Below are 18032 nucleotides of genomic sequence, written 5' to 3' on the forward strand. Positions count from 1 at the left end.
TATCAGGAGCTGCAGAATGTTAAATATGAGTTGAATAATATTCTTTCGCAGAAGGCGGAATTTGCCCTGACTTGCTTGTGACAGGCATACTGGGAAAATGGGAATGCCCCAATAAAATCTTGGCACATCATCTTAAACATCAAAAGCATTGAAATATTATCTGTGCAATTAAAGGTGAGAATAACATGATACATATTTCTCACATAGATATCATTTTACAATTTTTAAGATTTTACATGGAGATGTATAGTAAGGGTAACAAGATATCGGACCAGGAAATGAATGCTTTTTTTGCTCAGGTTAACCTCCCATGCTTAGATTCTTCACAAAGGCAGTGTCTTATGGCTCCACTGAGATTCAAAGAAATTATGAAAGCAATTATAAATAAGGGTTTCCAACTGAGTTGTATAAAACATTTTCTAGTCTTTCAGCTCCAAAGCTTTATCAGCTTTACAAATATGTGTTCGAATCAGGTTCTGTTCCTTCATCATTAAATGATGCTTGCATTACAGTCATTCCTAAGCCTAGCAAGGACCACACATTGTGTTAATTACTAACCTATTTTGCTAATAATCATTGATATTAAAATACTAACTGCAATAGTTGATAGATTGCAACAAGTCATTAAAACATTGGTCTGACCAGATCAGGTAGAATTTATTAAACATAGGTGGGTGGGTGGGTGTGTTAATTTGAGGTTAGTGGCTGATCTGAAAGCTTTAAATTCAGAAAGAACTGACCAGACAGCTATTGTCTCTTTGGATGCTGAGAAGGCCTTAATAATACATTGAGTAATTTTGGTTTTCAGGTGGAATTTTTGAAATGGGTTAGAATTTTGTATTCAACACTAAGAGTGAGAGTGATGACAACAAGTGGTTGTCAGCTTTTTTTGTGCTTGGGCAAGGTATCAGAAAAGGATGTCCACTTACCCCACTGATATTTGATTTACGTTTGGAACCCCTGGCTTGTGCAATTAGACAGAATAGTAGTATTCATATTTTTGTGCAAACTGGTTAAGAATTTAAAATTATTCTTATGCTGATGATCTTTCATTGTTTATTTCTAAACTCCAGACATCTACAATATTCCAGCTTTGATGAAATTGATTAATACTTTTGGTGATTTGTCTGGTTATTCAACTAGTCAAAGTCTGAGTTGATGCCAATTGGAGATAATATCTCTCTCAGTGTTTTCACTACTGGGCAATTTCGATGGTACCCTGATTTTATTACCTACTTCTTCCCAGAGATATATCTTAATTGATTAAAATAAACTTGAATAAGTTGATTAATGAGTTTGCATGAGACAACACAGATTGGCACCATTAAAGCTGAGTTTATGGGGGTAAAGTTAACATGCTAAAGTTGAATATCATGCCTTGAATGGTTTATGTTATACATGGGATTCCTCTACAAATACCTGGCAATTACTTTCAAAAACATAATGCTTCGTTTTGTAATTTTTTCTAGGGTTCTTCCCCACCATGAATATTTTTGAAATGGATGCAGCTTCCAATTAACGAAGTTGGGTTTAGTTTTCCAGACTTTTTTCTATACCATCAGGACTATTTTTTGATTTGCACCAAATTTTGGACTTTCCCAGACCGATTAGAATTTCTACCTTGGTCAGTTCTGGAATCCTTCTGTTTGGACCCTCTTCCCAAATGGATGGCACTAGGCCCTCAACATATTAGAACAGATAAAGCCTCTCTCACAATTTTGGCTGTTAGAGAGGTGTGGCATATAGTATCAGGTCAATTATCCAAATTCAAAAATTGGAAAGATAATGCTTTTGAGGAGGACATGGACAGACAGGATGAATTTTACTTTGGCTCAATTAGTGAGTTTGGACTATGAGTTTTTGACATTTCCTGAGCTACGTGCTAAATACAATTTGCCCACTATGGCTGAATGGCAATACTTTCAGCTGCAAACGTGTTGAAATGCAGCTTTGGTCCAGCTGCTTTTAGAGCCTCAGAGGTCCCATTGTTACTGGAAACACTTATAGCAGTTGAACAGGCATATCGACCCACGATCCATGTATATAAATACTTATTATCAGTAAATAAATATGATACCCAGGGTCTAAGACAGGAATGGAGAATTGGAGCATCCTATTTCACCTAATCAATGGATTGTTGTTTTAGCATCTGTGCTTGAGGTTTCTATGGATCTTAGGCTACGCCTTAGTCAGCAAACAAATCTTGTTTCTTGTCTATTGGATTCCACAATGCTTTTTTAACTAGGGCTTTTCTAATCTGCATAATTGTTGGAAACGTAATGCACCTCATGCTTCTTTTATTCATATGTTTTGGCAATGCCCAATAGTCGCCTCCTTTGGGGAAGAGGTCATAATATGGACCTCTTCCAAATATTCCAATATTTTGTATTGGAACATTCTTTTATATTGAATGATGTGTATGTCATCTTAAACTATTTACTGGTTCCTTGGAAATTAACCAATAGGCAGTGCAAATGGATTTTCTGAGCTCTTATGAAAGTCAAAAGAATGATATTAGTACACTTGAAAGATAAATGTTCACCTCCCATAATACATGGACTGATAATTTAACAATGTTATCAACATTTGAATGGGTGGTATATAGGCGGCACTCGTGAGCAGATAAATATATGGATATATGGTCTGTTTTTCTTGAAATTTATGCATAATCCCCCAACCCCTTTTAAAAAGAATGTTGTACTTGATGGAATATTGATATTTCTATGAATGTAATTTTCTGTTCTTTTTCATTTTTATTTTCACAATATGTTTTCTGTTTTGTTTTGTTAAATTCACAATAAAATGGAAAAGAGGGGAAAAGAGAGAAAAATATCTACATGTTTTATGCAAACCCTTACGAAAAATTCTCACAATTTGAGGTGAACTGAACTTAAGATTGAAAAAACTCTCAGGGTTTGGATAAACTGAACTGAAGAGTGGGGAAATGAGAAATGGAGATAAACTGAAACTGACAGATTCATCTATGTATGTTCCCTCAGCCATCCAAGTCAAGGTACAAGGTTCCTACAGCCAGCCAAGTTACTTTGGCAATTGAGGCAGAAAAAATTCCCACAAGCACTTCATTCCCTTCCTGGTAATAATAATTAAAAAAAGGAATAAAATGAATTACTATCGATTTGCTGCCATTTCATGATACCCTAGACCTGCTACTTGACACAGCTGCCTCACTCTGCCTAATGGTAGGGCTGGCCCTCTTTTGCACATAAGTGCTGGCTACTAGTTACTTGCCAGCTCTTTTTCTTTTGATGTATGGCAATTATGAGGAAAGAACAAAATTCACCACAGCACAGTGAGTAAAGGCATGCATTCTGGCTTAAGGTGGTGGAATGATCAGATCTGCTGATCTGATCAGCTATCTGTTGCCTTTGGTCTCACTCTCACTGGTGTATGTAAGGCAAAATGTGTCAGCCACTATGTGACTGTTCATTAACCCAACCCATTAAAGTGTATCCAAGCAACAGTTTTGTGTAATCCTTCATAAAGTCCCTCTTTAGCTCTAAATTAGGGTGACCATATGAAAAGGAGGACAGGGCTCCTGTATCTTTAACAGTTGTATTGAAAAGGGAATTTCAGCAGCTGTCATTTGTATATATGGAGAACCTGGTGAAATTTCCTCTTTATCACAACAGTTAAAGCTTCAAGTGCCCTGCCCTCTTTTAAATCTGGTCACTCTAGTATAGCTCCTGCAGCTTTAACTGTTGTGATGAAGAGGAAATTTCACCAGGTTCTCCATATATAAGAGCCTCGTGTGGCACAGAGCAGTAAAGCAGCAGTTTCTGCAGCTGAAACTCTCCCCACGGCCTGAGTTCGATCCCAGCGGAAGCTGGTTTCAGGCAGCCAGCTCGGGTCGACTCAGCCTTCCATCCTCCCGAGATCGGTAAAAATAAATACCCAGTTAGCTGGGGGAAAGGTAATAACGGCCGGGGAAGGCAACGGCAAACCACCCCGCTATAAGGCCTGCCAAGAAAAAGTCAACGAAAGCTGGCGTCCCTCCAAGAGTCAGTAATGACTCAGTGCTTGCCCGAGAGGTTCCTTTCCTTACTTCCTCTCCATATATACAAATGACACCTGCTGAAATTCCCTTTTCTATGCAACTGTTAAAGATATAGGAGCCCTGTCCTCCTTTTCATATGGTCACCCTAACTAAATCCAGTTGAGTACAGATGGGTAAGGAGATGTTGCAGATGGAGAGATGCCTTCCAGTGCCGCTTGGTCCATGGGTGCCCAAAACTAACACAGCCTTTGTGTGGTTATGCACATTGGACAGACTAAAGTGTGAAAATATTGGTCTTGATGAGCTAGGGCGTTTATATGGAAAGAAGGACAGGGCTCATATATCTTTAACAGTGGTTTAGAAAAGGGAATTTCAGCAGGTGTCATTTGTATGCCTGCAACACCTGGTGAAATTCCCTCTTTACAACAGTTAAAGCTGCAGAGGGAATTTCACCAAGTTCTGAATGCATACAAATGACACCTGCTGAAATTCCCTTTTCTATACAACTGTTAAGGATACAGGAGCCCTGTCCTCCTTTCCATATGGTCACCCTAGTTGAGAACTGAGTTTCAGGTTGATTTGGAGTTACCGCATATTTAAATGATGTTACTGCTTATTTCAGTGAACTTCCTCCCTGTGATGTCCTTATGTCCAATCAACATTTATCTTGCAGATTAGAATCCTTTGGGGAGAAAGCATGTGCTACAGCCGTCAGTCACAACTAGTTTTGGAAGGACATGGTTTAAAACATGCACACACATGCACAGGATTTTCTAGATATATCCAATGTTCTTTCCCTTTCTTTCCTTCCCATGTGGTCCACTTCTAGTCTTGTCTCATCTCCCATTTTTTATGCAAAACAACCATTTTACAAATAGGAGGAACTCCTGTTATTAACAGCATTCCCTGCCTATTGAGTATAGAGATTTACAGGAGTTGTCAATGGGGGAAACATACACACTTTTATGAAATGTGCACAGGAATGCACACTTTCCCCATTCAAAATGTGCACTTTGCCCCACTTGAACAAAAAAGAAAAAAAGGTAATAAATGAAAACTGGAACAAGGTGAATCAAGCTTCAAAATGGACTTTAGAAAATCTCAGTGCACGCAAAAATCCCTAGTTCTCCCATCCCTAATGAGCAAGGGTCAAATATCCAGTACTCAGTAAATGTAGAAAAAATGGTTTTAATTTATTTATTTATTTGGTTTGCCTTAATATTCCTAAACTTTAAACTTTAACTAATATTAGAAGATATTAATTAAAACCCTAAATATATTAATGTATATGTAAATTCTCCTTTTTTTAAAAAAAAAAACCTTTGTCATAATGTTGTACCTCATGTAACTTCATGTCAGTAGAGATTATATTGTATCTATAATATGTGCAGGCATGTACTGAAATTGTGCTAATGTTCCATCCGACGCCCAATTAATTGCTTTGTGCTGATTGATGTTTAGATAGGATTTTCCTGCCATTCTTTTGACAACCCAATTTGTTAGTTAAACAAGGATATAAATCAGGACACATGGTGAGTGTACATGTTCACTTGTCAATCCAATTTTTTGACTTTCATCATTCACTAAAAAGCTTTTAGGTTTCCCATAGCAATATATCTTTTTTCTCAGATCATTACTAAAACACAAATTGAAGAAGAAAAATAAGTGTGATGAAAGGGAAAAAATGGTAAAAGAGGCAATTGATTCAAAAACCCATAGTTGATACTTTGAAGGTAATTTTTCTACGTTTATTTGTATTTAGTTACTTATTGCTTGCCCGGTATTTCTACTTGGATGCCTCATCACTTTCTCAAACTCAATATGTCCAAAGCTGAATTTCTCATCTTTGCTTCCAAACTGCCTTTCTCCTCGATTAGTCTGTTTCCACTGACAGTGAGCTCCATCAGACGAGTGTTTCATTACTTGATCATTGGCCTTCCTCACACCACAAAAAAACACCCAGAAAGTCCGATATATTTTTTAAAACAGAAGATGCTGCTATCTCCTGCTGTATGCAAGAGAAGCAGCGCAATCAGAAGAGCCCACTGAATGGGCCACGTGCACATTGTTTACTTCCTCTTTTGAAAGAGGAAGTATCAAGCAATGAAAACGGGAGCAGAGAAGCAACGGTAGGGAAGCGTGATTTTCCCCCATCTGATGGAGCTCAGGGTCTGCATTTTCCCTATCAGCTAGGCATGAAACTTTGGTTTTAATTTTAAGTCCTCCTTCTATTTTGCTCTCCATAGTCAACCTATTACCAAGTTATTGTGCTTATTTCTATTCAATACTGCAAAACTCTGGCCTTAGCTAGACCTACCTGAAAGTCCGTGGCAGAGGAGGGGAGCTCTTGTGTTGGAATTAACACGAGATGTTGCCCCCATTTACACGTAAGGTGCGACGACCTCAGGAAGACAGGTGTTGCACTGGCCATTTTTTATTTTTTAAAGGGCACAGAGTGCACAAACACTTGTGCGCTGAAGGTGATGTTTTTTTAAAAAATTGGTTTCCCCACTCCCCCCACTCTAACCCTGATGGGCGCAGCACTCCTGAGGAGTGCTGCACCCCCGCCCCGTGCACGTCTCCTAGCTCCGCGGAAATGGGCCACACGTTCCACAGTCTCGGGCTCAGCCTGGGACCGTGGAAAAACCAGGCCCAAAGGGGAGGGCAGGGATAATCGCTCCCTGATCCCGGGATCCCCTGTGCGTCATGTGGACGCACAGGGACGACCCCGGGGTTCGCCCCAGGATATAGCACTATTGAGCTCGTCTTCTTAAGCTTTCTAGTCAGTTGACCACAAGGGCCATTTTGGTGTACCAGCCCCGGCGTTAACTTGCTTCTCAGCCTGAGCAGCATGTGTGAAGAAGACTAGCTCCTGTTTTCTGTCTTAGACCTCTGACCTCTGATTGTCTTAGATTACCTGCCTCTGTCTGGCCCAAATGATCCTTGTTTGCTGCTCCAAACCATGAACCCTGTCTGTTTTTGACCATGGATCTATTTACGACCCTTAGTTAAGCCTGTCAGGCCTTTTAAATTTTACTCTCCCTCTCTCCAATTAAACTAATTTGAGTCCTGTTCCTTTCAATTGGACTAAGGCATGATGAGTTTATTCCAGATACAGTCCCAGGAGCATGTACAAAGCATCATACACAAGCACATCCATGAAACCTAACACTCCTCATCTGATGATCATAGAATCATAGAATCATAGAATAGCAGAGTTGGAAGGGGCCTACAAGGCCATCGAGTCCACCCCCCTGCTCAATGCAGGAATCCACCCTAAAGCATCCCTGACAGATGGTTGTCCAGCTGCCTCTTGAAGGCCTCTAGTGTGGGAGAGCCCACAACCTCCCTAGGTAACTGATTCCATTGTTGTACTGCTCTAACAGTCAGGAAGTTTTTCCTGATGTCCAGCTGGAATCTGGCTTCCTGTAACTTCAGCCCGTTATTCCGTGTCCTGCACTCTGGGAGGATCGAGAAGAGATCCTGGCCCTCCTCTGTGTGACAACCTTTTAAGTATTTGAAGAGTGCTATCATGTCTCCCTTCACTCTTCTCTTCTCCAGGCTAAACATGCCCAGTTCTTTCAGTCTCTCTTCATAGGGCTTTTTTTCCAGACCCCTGATCATCCTGGTTGCCCTCCTCTGAACACGCTCCAGCTTGTCTGCGTCCTTCTTGAATTGTGGAGCCCAGAACTGGATGCAATACTCTAGATGAGGCCTAACCAGGGCCGAATGCAGAGGAACCAGTACCTCACATGATTTGGAAGCTATACTTCTATTAATGCAGCCCAAAATAGCATTTGCTTTTCTTGCAGCCTTGATTCTTCAGGGATGTCTGTGAATGGGGGCAAAACTGTTCAGTAAAGTCAGGAAGCATTTCTTTCATTCCAATTTTGCCTTGTGATATCATTATGTAGCTTAATGTGATTGGAGGCATGGCACTGTGATATCTACCTATATCAGGGGTGGAAAGAAGTTATCCCCCTGCTCCTTCTTTTTCTCTCCCTCCTTCTCTTTCTGCTCATGACTTTGCTTCCTTCTTTAATACCAAAATTCAAAATATTCATTCTGATACTTCTGCTTCTGCCCCTCTTCCATTACCTGCTCTTTAAATGCTGGTTCCTTCTGCTACTTTTTCTATGTTCTCGTTTGTCTCGTTTGATGAATTATCTAGAGTATTGTTTTCATCGAATCCTTGTACTTGTTCTCTTGATCCCATCCCTTCTTGTCTCTTAGGGCTAATCTGCACCTGCATGCATTTCAGCATGGAAGAGGGATGCTTCCAAATGTTCTAGGCTTCCATGATCAGCACTCATGGGGCACGCAGCACTGATGTGGACTGCAATTTCAGGAGTGTCGTTGCGGGATCACATTTGCCCCATTATGCTGCTTGTGCATGTGGATCAGCAGAAGTGGGTAGTGTTGGGCAGATGACATGGCTATGGGGCAGAGATTTATTTTTTACTGACTTGTGAGGCATGTGCACGAGCACAGACATGCAGCAACACATGGTGTGTGGGGGGGGGGGGAGGAACTCCATGGAATATGTACTCCTGCTCAGAGATATGTTTGTATTTTAAAACACACACACACACAATCAGCAGTAAAACACACCGACACACATCCAAAACATGTGGCAATGGCAAACAGGTCCACTCCTGCACACCTCCGATACCCATGCACAGCTGATTGGCTGTTCGCTGAGCCTGGAACTCATGGTGAATCACAACTACCTTGCAAGGGGTGGGGCACACCACGAGAGAAACGAGAGAACTAGAAAAACCATGACAAAAGCAGTCAGGGCTATTCTGGGAAAATTGAGAGGTGGAGACAAGTTCACCATGGGAGCAGGTGAACACCATGTGCCCCATTAGTGATACAATAAATGGCTGGTGTAAACTATTATTATTATTATTTATTTATTTATATAGCACCATCAATGTACATGGTGCTGTACAGAGTAAAACAGTAAATAGCAAGACCCTGCCGCATAGGCTTACATTCTAATAAAACCATAATAAAACAATAAGGAGGGGAAGAGAAAGCAAACAGGCACAGGGTAGGGTAAACAGGCACTGGGTAGGGTGAACTAACAGTATAAAGTCAGAACAAAATCAAGTTTTAAAAGCTTTAGGAAAAAGAAAAGTTTTTAGCTGAGCTTTAAAAGCTGCGGTTGAACTTGTAGTTCTCAAATGTTCTGGTAGAGCATTCCAGGCATAAGGGGCAGCAGAAGAAAATGGACGAAGCCGAGCAAGGGAAGTAGAGGCCCTTGGGCAGGCGAGAAACATGGCATCAGAGGAGCGAAGAGCACGAGCGGGGCAATAGTGTGAGATGAGAGAGGAGAGATAGGAAGGAGCTAGATAGTGAAAAGCTTTGTAGGTCAACAGGAGAAGTTTATATTGGATTCTGAAGTAAATTGGAAGCCAATGAAGAGATTTCAGAAGTGGAGTTACATGGTCAGAGCGGCGAGCCAAGAAGATGATCTTAGCAGCAGAGTGGTGAACAGAAACCAACGAACTGATGTGAGAAGAAGGAAGGCCAGTGAGAAGAAGGTTGCAGTAGTCCAACCGAGAAATAACCAACGCATGAACAAGAGTCTTGGAAGAAGAGACAGACAAAAATGATCGAATCCTGGCAATATTATACAGGAAAAAACGACAGGATTTAGCTACTGCCTCAATATGAGGAATAAAGGAGAGCGAGGAATCAAATATAAAGCCAAGACTACGAGCTTCCTTGACTGGAGTAAGTGTAACATCATTGACAGTAAGAGAGAATGAGAGATGAGGGGAAGGTTTAGGAGGAAAAACAAGCAATTCAGTCTTTTCCATATTAAGTTTCAAACGACGATGAAGCAACCAAGCTGAGATATCTGAAAGACATGCCGAGATACGATCGTGAACATCAGGAGAAAGATCCAGAGATAAACTCTCCCTTAGTCAATGTTAGTCCTGTTATCTTCCCTTTCTTGATTCATATTATCAATCTTTCCTTGTCTTCTCGATCGTTTCTTTTGTCTTTAAACCATGCTATGGTTTTGCCTATTCTCCAAATGTGTTCTCTTGAAGTGGTCTCTCTTTCTAAATACCATCCTGTTTCTTTGTAGACTTTTGTTTTGAAAGTCCTGAAACTTTATTCACGTTGCCTCAACCTTCTTTCTATAACTCCATTTTATATTCTTTTCAAAATGTTTTCTGTCCCTTACATTCCACTGAGACAGTTCTTTCAAAGATGTTCTTACTGCCAAATCTAAAGATCTACTCCATTTTTATTCTTCTGGACCTTTCTGGAGGCCTTTCACATGGTTGATCATTATCTTTTACTGGATTCCCTTCATGACCTTTGATTTTGCAATTCCATTTATAACTGGTTTACTTCTTACCTCTTGGGTCAGTCATTTAACATGTAGGCTAAAAGCTAAAGTCTTCTTCCTTTCTCCTTTTAGGTGGGTTTCCACAGGGCTCAGTTTGGGTCCACTGTTGTCCTATTTGATCTCATGGCCTCCAATATCATTTGTATTCCAATGAAAAACAATTATATTTTTCATCCCCAGAACTTTCTTCTGATGTTCAAGATCACATTTTGGCATGCCTATTGGATATCACAGCTTAGATGTTTCATTATTATTTGAAACTCAATATGGCAAAGACAAAATTGCTTGTTTTTTTCTCCCAAGTTCTCTCCCCAATTTTCATTTTCCATTACTGTTAATAATGTTACTCTCCATCCGGTTTAGGAAGCACGTAATCTTAGCTTCATTTTCAATTCTTCTGTTTCCTTTGCTCCTTATATTGAGGCTGCAGCTAAGTTGGGTCATTTTTTCTTATATAATATTGCCAGTGTTACGGAAAAACTGGAGCCCACACGGAGAAACCGGAGTCCACACCAATGTTCTTGTCCAAACAGATAGCTTTATTCGCTAGCGAAACAGCAGCCCGGGATGAGTCCACGGGCAGCTGCCCTGGGGACTGGGAGGAGGGGCTTTTTATACACGCCCCTCATGCAGAGGAAACGCCCACACTTTTACACAAAGGAATTGCGTGCGCATCTTGACAGCATAGCACAACCGGTTCAAACCTGTTCGGTAGGAATGTCTGCCTCGGACTTCAGGCATGCGCAAAGAACACGGCCTTCATTAAGGTCATAACCGGAAATGACAGCCAGTTCCCTCACATTCCCCCCTTTGATACACTCTTAGCGAAGGCACAGAGTGCTATCATTATCCTAGATTGTCATCATTGACAGGGACTGGCCTGTAATCCTGCAAGGCCATTAGATGCACTGCAGTACGTTTATCTGCAATTTGCTCTATCATGTCCTTCAAACTTTGTATAATCATTGGCATAAGACAGGGTAACAGCAAGCATAACATAATTCTTATAACAACAATACTGATCATCTCTTTTAGCCCACCAAACTAATTGAACCATGAGCCTAAGCCCTGGCCTGAAGTGAGCTTGGCCATGGGCGATTAGGAGGTATGACGGTTTGATTTGGTCAATAGGACAAGATAGTTTGGTTCAGCGTGGTAATGGTCTGACACGGGGTTTCTCCGATCTTGGGAGCCCCGGAAGATATTCTTTGGATGCACCACCTTCCAATTAGGGTGTCTGTCAGCATCCACTGACTATGGGGGTTGGGGTCAGTGGTCTCATTATACGGCTGGCTGACATTGTATTCTTGGGCTTCCCAAGGCCATTGGTCTCCTAGGTTGGTTCCTCCACATACATAACAATTTGATACATTCAGCGTTGCAGCGACAGTTTCTGCAAAAGTGACAAAGAGGTTGCGCGCTATCTCTGGCACTTCAAAAGGCTGTTCGACTTCTTTCCAAAAGTCTTGGAAGAAGTGCTCTTGTATGGTGTGGCCTGTTTCTACAAACTGAGCGAGTTTTAGGTAAATCCGCCCCAGGGGATCTGCTCCCCGTCCATGGATGCGGAGCCCGAATTGGTTCCCAAAAGTGGTCACGAACTGTTGTGGGTTAAAAACGGTAAAATTCACCAAGTTGCACTGTTGTGCCTTGCAGTTACTGAGGACTGGCACTTTGGTTAAGGAGGCGTGGATTTTACCGAGGGGGGGTGTTGTTGAATAAGTGGCCCACCATACACAGTTCCAATAAGGACAGCTGTTATCGCAATTGGCTTGTTTGGGGATGGTAGACCGCATCGGGTCTGTGGAGGGACATATATATTTGTCTTCGTGCATGTATGTCTTCTCCCAGCTGAGATCCCCACACTGATCTGGCCAGTGGGAGATCTTGCAAGGGTCTATGATCACAGAAGCTGGAGAATTTGGGGTTCTAAGGGGTATTTTCTGCAATAGTGTACCCTGCTTGTTAGCATCTCTGACCTCTAAGTGCCATTTAACAGGATTTTCTCTGGGATCAAAACATGTGACTTTGTTATTCAGTGAACATACTGAGAAAGAAACATTACGGAAAGTGCAAGACGTTTTGGTCTCAGTACACTGCAATTTACTCTGATATATAATAGTCTGTTTGATTTGGTTATGCAGTTTCACTGTTTGTATACAAGAGGAGCAGAGATCAAGTTTTGACTTCTGGGATGATATGCTCAGGGTCAAAAGGAAGAGCAAAATAGGCAGAACATGCTTCGGGCGGTGTCCACCTCTTCTTTCCAGGTTGAGAGGGGATGCAGCGCCCCCAGTTATTTCGCTCCCTCGGTTGCCGGTCCCGAGGAGTCTTCTCCCGTCGCGTCCAGCGGTGAGGGCTGTTTCCTCAGGGTGAGCTTTAGGCCCGCACCTTTCGTGGCCTGCCATCTCTCGGGTGCGGCTAATTTTGCTCGGCTCCAATGAATCCAACTGGAATTCCCTTGGACCTTTAAAGCAGTAGGAGTAGTCAGTATAATGGTATATGGCCCGTCCCATGTCTTCCCTAACAGGCTTTCTTTATAACTCTTTACCCAGACTTCATCCCCAGGCTTGAAGCCATGAACAGGGATAACTATTCCTAAGGGAGTCTGTTCAGTATGCTGGCTCATTTCTAGCACTGTCTGATTCAGTTCTTTTAGAATCCGATTAAGGTTGATCTCGCCACGAAGTGGCAGGGTCTCGACTGTAGCTGGCAGCGGCGGAGGCCTGGCATAGACTAGTTCATATGGAGTCAGCCCGTTACTTCGGGGGGTGCACCTCATGTGGAGCAAGGCAACAGGGAGCATCTGAGTCCATTTAGAGTGTGTTTCTGCGCACATTTTGCGAAGGTGTAGTTTCAGGGTCTGGTTGGCTCTTTCTACTGCCCCGCTGCTCTGCGGTCTCCAAGCACAGTGTAGCTTCCAGTCTATATGAAGTGCTTTGCTAAGTTTTTCAGTGAGCTCGGCTTGGAAAGCTGGTCCATTGTCAGAGTTCAGCTGCTGGGGCAGGCCATAGCGAGGGATGAGGTCTTGGATCAGGTGTTTCGCTACTTCTCTTGCCCCTTCTGATCTGACTGGCCATGCTTCTACCCATCCCGAGAACGTGCATACGGCTACGAGGGCGACCTTGTAGCCTCCAGCTGGCGGCATGTGGGTGAAGTCAATTTGCATAACTTGAAAGGGTCGGCTGCCTCGGAGTATCTGGCCTGGGGGAAGCACAGGTCCTTTCTTTGGGTTATTTCGTGCACAGGTGACACATCTTTTGGAAGCTTCCATGCAGTGGGTGGCTAACTTGTCTATGTACATGGTCTTTTCGATCAGATGCCGAAGGGCTTCTTTGCCTAGATGGCATTGTCTGTGCATGTGGTACACCGCAGTTCTGGCAAGACGTTCTGGCACCCAAACTCGGCCGTCCGGCAAAATGTAGAAGCCTTTTTCTTTTCTGTATTTATGTTCTTCAGCTTCTTTCTCTTCTTCTTGGCTATACGGAGGCGTCATGGCAAGAGGTGGCAGGGAAATCAAGAGGGCGTGGCTTGTTTCTCGTACTGGCTGGTTGGCGGCGTCTTTGGCAGCCTGATCCGCCCTCTGGTTCCCTCGAGCAATTGGGTTAGATTTCCCGGTGTGTGCTCTGCAGTGAATCACCGCAACCTTCTCTGGTAGCCATACAGCTTGTAAGAGCCTCTGGATCTCTTGTGAATGTGCTATTTCTCTTCCTTCGGCTGTGAGGAACCCTCGCTCTCGGTACAATGCTCCGTGTACTTGGAGAGTAAGAAATGCATATTTTGAATCTGTGTAGACCGTGATCTTCTTTTCTCTTCCCCATTCTAGTGCAGCGATTAAAGCTAAGAGTTCAGCTTTCTGAGCGGACGTGCCAGGTGGAAGCGCTTCAGCGATTAGGACCTCATCTTCTGTTACTATGGCGTAACCCGCCTTTCTGACACCGTGCTGGACAAAACTGCTTCCATCAGTGAAAAGGACGATGCTGCCAGGCACAGGGCTGTCTTTTAGGTCGGGTCTGCTAGAATGGACGGTGTCCATTATTTCTTGGCAATCATGTATAACTGGCTCAGGCAAGCGCATCAGAGTCGCAGGGTTCAGGGCTACGCAGTCATTCACTTGCACGTTAGGGTTCTCACACAGCAGTGCTCGGTATTTGACAAGTCGGGAGTTGGTCATCCACTTTGGTCCGTGGGTTTCCAGCAGAGCTTTCATGGAGTGTGAGGCAGTGATTTCTATGTGCTGCCCATAGGTAAGTTTAATGGCTTCAGTTAAGGGCAGGCATGCGGCGGCGATACATCGGAGACATCCTGGCCAACCTCTGCTCACAGGATCAGTATTCTTGCTTAGGTATGCTACAGGCCGATTCCACGAACCCACTCTCTGGGTCAGAACGCCCACGGCTGTGCCCTTCTTTTCGTCTACATAGAGGTGGAAGGGCTTGCTGATATCAGGTAGTCCTAGAGCGGGTGGACTGGTAAGGGCTGATTTAAGATTCCGGAGGCTCTCTTTTGCTTTAGATGTCCAGTCTAGGGTCCCGGATTCAGGGACTTTCTGTTTCAAGAGTTCATAGAGGGACTGTGTCAGGGCAGCGTAGTTCAGGATCCAGATCTGGCAGTACCCTGCCATGCCCAGGAAAACTCGTAATTCTTTTTGTTCCGGGGCTGGGGTATACAATTGATTGCCTGGGTCCTGCTGGCAGCTAAAAGTTGAGTGTTCTTCTTGATGATAAAGCCCAGATATGTCACTTCTTGTTTGCAGATTTGGGCTTTGGCTTGACTAGCACGGTAACCTGCAGTCTCCAGATGTCTGAGCAGGGCGATGGTGTTCTGGATTCTTAAAAAAAAAAAAAAAGGTAACAAGTCCATGTCTGCAGGGGCTTTTCTTTTGATGCATTTACAAATGAAGCCAGTAAAAACAATTCACTGAGCATTTATATTCCTTGGCTGATCATGGTTCTCAAAAAAAAAGTCTTTCAGTCATTGAAGAGTCTGATCAATGTCCATCTTGTGAGGTCTTTAAACACCTGGTCTTTAAACAGGGAGGTCATGATGATTCTTGGCACATCAGGGGTAACAAATCCCATCTTTCTGGGTTCTTGAAAACTTTGAGTTATTGTGCTAATTCCAAGTCTTCTTATGCATAAGGTGGATTCAAATACTGAGAAATGGGCTAGCTCCAATTATGGCAGCTGTTTGTAGACAAATTAGCCAATTCTTTTGGCAACATCAGGGCTTCTAACAGATCAACTGTTAATTCTCCATGGGTCACTGCTCTATAGGCAGTCACAAATCTTCTTTCTTTCCAAATCTGTCCATGTGATATTTTGAATCAGTAAATATAGTCTTTTGCCTGAAACAAGCATCAGGGCTTCTGTGCATACTACGAGTTCAGCTGCTTGTTGTACAATTGTAGCTGGATCCATCAGTAAACAACTCGAGGTCATCGTATAGGTCTGGGCGAGGTTTGGTGCCAAGTTGCAAGACTTCAAGTCATGCTCTGGAACTTCTTCTTTGTAGTTCAGGTATCAACGTGGCAGGATTCAATGAGGCAAGCCTTGGGTCCACAAGGAGGTTGATCTCATATCTGGACTGGCAGGTGGGGTTCAGGTGTCAGCTTCTTCCACTGTACTCCACTGGTCTGTGCCACGTTTTTGGCACAGCACGCTTGAGGCTGGTATTGCAAACACAGTAATGCAAGCTGGAGTTTTTAATTGCTTTAATCATTTCACAAGTCCATTTTTAAAAAGCAATAGCTGTGTTCTTCTTCTGGCTTCTAATTTCAAAGGATACTGATGCAAGAACACAGGGGTGCTTTTAGATTTCAATTGTAGTTGCATTTAGGGCCCAGGCTCAGGGCTCAAAGCATTTCAAAAGTTCTATTAGGCCAAAGTTAGAATATCTCTGCCCCCCCCCCAAAAAAAGCCACTGGGCAATTTTCAGAACACAACGTTCAAAACACACACAAAAATATAGCAATTCAGTATTTCCAATCTTCGTCAGCAGAGGACGCAAGATTGTCCATTCACTAACTTTTTCAAGGCAGGGCTTCTTCACCCCCCTTTTCCTTCTGGTCAAAAACCATGCCACGTACACTAACCTTCAAACACTTTCCTTTTTTTTTCTTTTTCTTCCTCCCCTATGTTTCAACTTCTTATCTTTCTTTACGTCTTGTATTCACATACTTTTACATACTTCTGGCATTTAGCAACATACTTTTTCTTTCTCCCATCTTGGCACAATGGTTGGCAAAACTATTTGTGCTTACAAGGAGCTTTTTAACTCAGGCAGTGAATCTTCAAAGCTATGGAAGACATTTCTTCCGTGAAATGGGGTTCTACATTTCTAATTATCTGAGGTTAGTGAAAGACAAAATACACAAAGTCTTCAAAATCTTTGGACTACTTCCACTGAGAACAAAACTTTTACTGAAACAAAACTGCTTATCTCTAGCTGCTAAGCATAGAGAAGCAAAAAAAAACCACTAGGGAGGAGGCGAAGGGGGATCCGTAGGAGGGAAACAAAAAAAACGTTCTCTTTTCACTTGGGCCGGGTGGAAAACATAAACTGACAATTTTTTTTTTCACTTTAACACAACACCAACTTTTCTGTAGTAGCGGAACTGAACAGTGGGCATTGTTGGTGGGGGCCTCATCTGGGGCACCGTAGGCGAAACATAAGGCGGCGGCAGTTCTTCTGGAGGACAAGGTATGATTGGTTTGTCCTTTGAAGCAGTGTAAGTGAGCTGCTTCAGGCGGTGGGGTTGGATTCTTTTATCTTTCTTCGCCTGGTTCATCATTATTAGGGCTACCTTTTCAACCATCTTTTTCGCCCATGGTGGGGGGAGCTTAGCCACTTTCAGCCACCCTTCAATGTATGGGATATCTTCTGGAGTCAGAGGCCCCCCTTCTACTATAGCTAAATTATATATTCTGGTAATATAGGATTCAGAAAAGGTGCCTTGTGGCGGCCAGGCCACAAGGGGGCCTAGGCTCGGCCAAGTCCAATGGCACTTATAAGTCATGGTTTGAACATTACACTGTGAAGTATCAAAAACTTGTGCAAAATGCTCTACCATGAGATCTAATGGAGTGGAAGAACCTCCCCCCATCCTAACTTTCTAAATTCACCAGACAGACAGACAAATCAGGTGGGTAGATGGGGAACCAACTGGCTATCGGTAGTGGGGGAGTCAGCTGGTGAAACAATAGGTTCACAATCACACGCTGCCAGCCCACGTTGCCGGAATTTCCAGGTACCAAATGGCACCAGAGGACTGATGGATCCAACGGCCAACTATGGAAATCAGGCTGCCATTCACACACCAATTACACAGAGACAACACCCTCTTTCCCAAATCCAGCCCAGCAGAGAAACAGAAAACAGAGAAACCTTCCGGCTTCTGAGGGGTTGATCCAGCCCCTCCTTCAGCTCCTGGGAGCCGGCTGAACAGAACAGAAACAGATTACAGAGAGAAACATTCCGGCTTCTGAGGGGTTGATCCAGCCCCTCCTTCAGCTCCTGGGAGCTGGCTGAACAGAACAGAAACAGATTACAGAGAGCTCATTGTTACTTGCCTGTTTGAAGTTCCGGCGCCGGTTAGAAAGGTATCTGTAGCAAAACTTCCACAGAGGTTCAGCTGCGTCCACGCCGCCC

The 18032-nt window shown here is 43.1% G+C and overlaps 1 protein-coding gene across 1 annotated transcript in view; it reads right to left on the reverse strand.

Annotated features, from left to right (window-relative positions):
* The window catches only part of LOC134393441 (uncharacterized), a gene marked incomplete at its 5' end in the record, with an annotated part of 160868 nt that extends 145704 nt beyond the window's left edge, over positions 1-15164 (reverse strand). The window contains 3 exon segments of the mRNA XM_063118467.1: positions 12934-13735; positions 13868-15032; positions 15035-15164. Coding sequence (XP_062974537.1) covers positions 12934-13735; positions 13868-15032; positions 15035-15164 — 2097 coding nt within the window.
* Positions 15165-18032: the final 2868 nt, after the last annotated feature.

The sequence above is a fragment of the Elgaria multicarinata genome, chromosome 2 (assembly GCF_023053635.1).
Source record: "Elgaria multicarinata webbii isolate HBS135686 ecotype San Diego chromosome 2, rElgMul1.1.pri, whole genome shotgun sequence".
NCBI classification, from domain to species: Eukaryota; Metazoa; Chordata; class Lepidosauria; order Squamata; family Anguidae; genus Elgaria; species Elgaria multicarinata.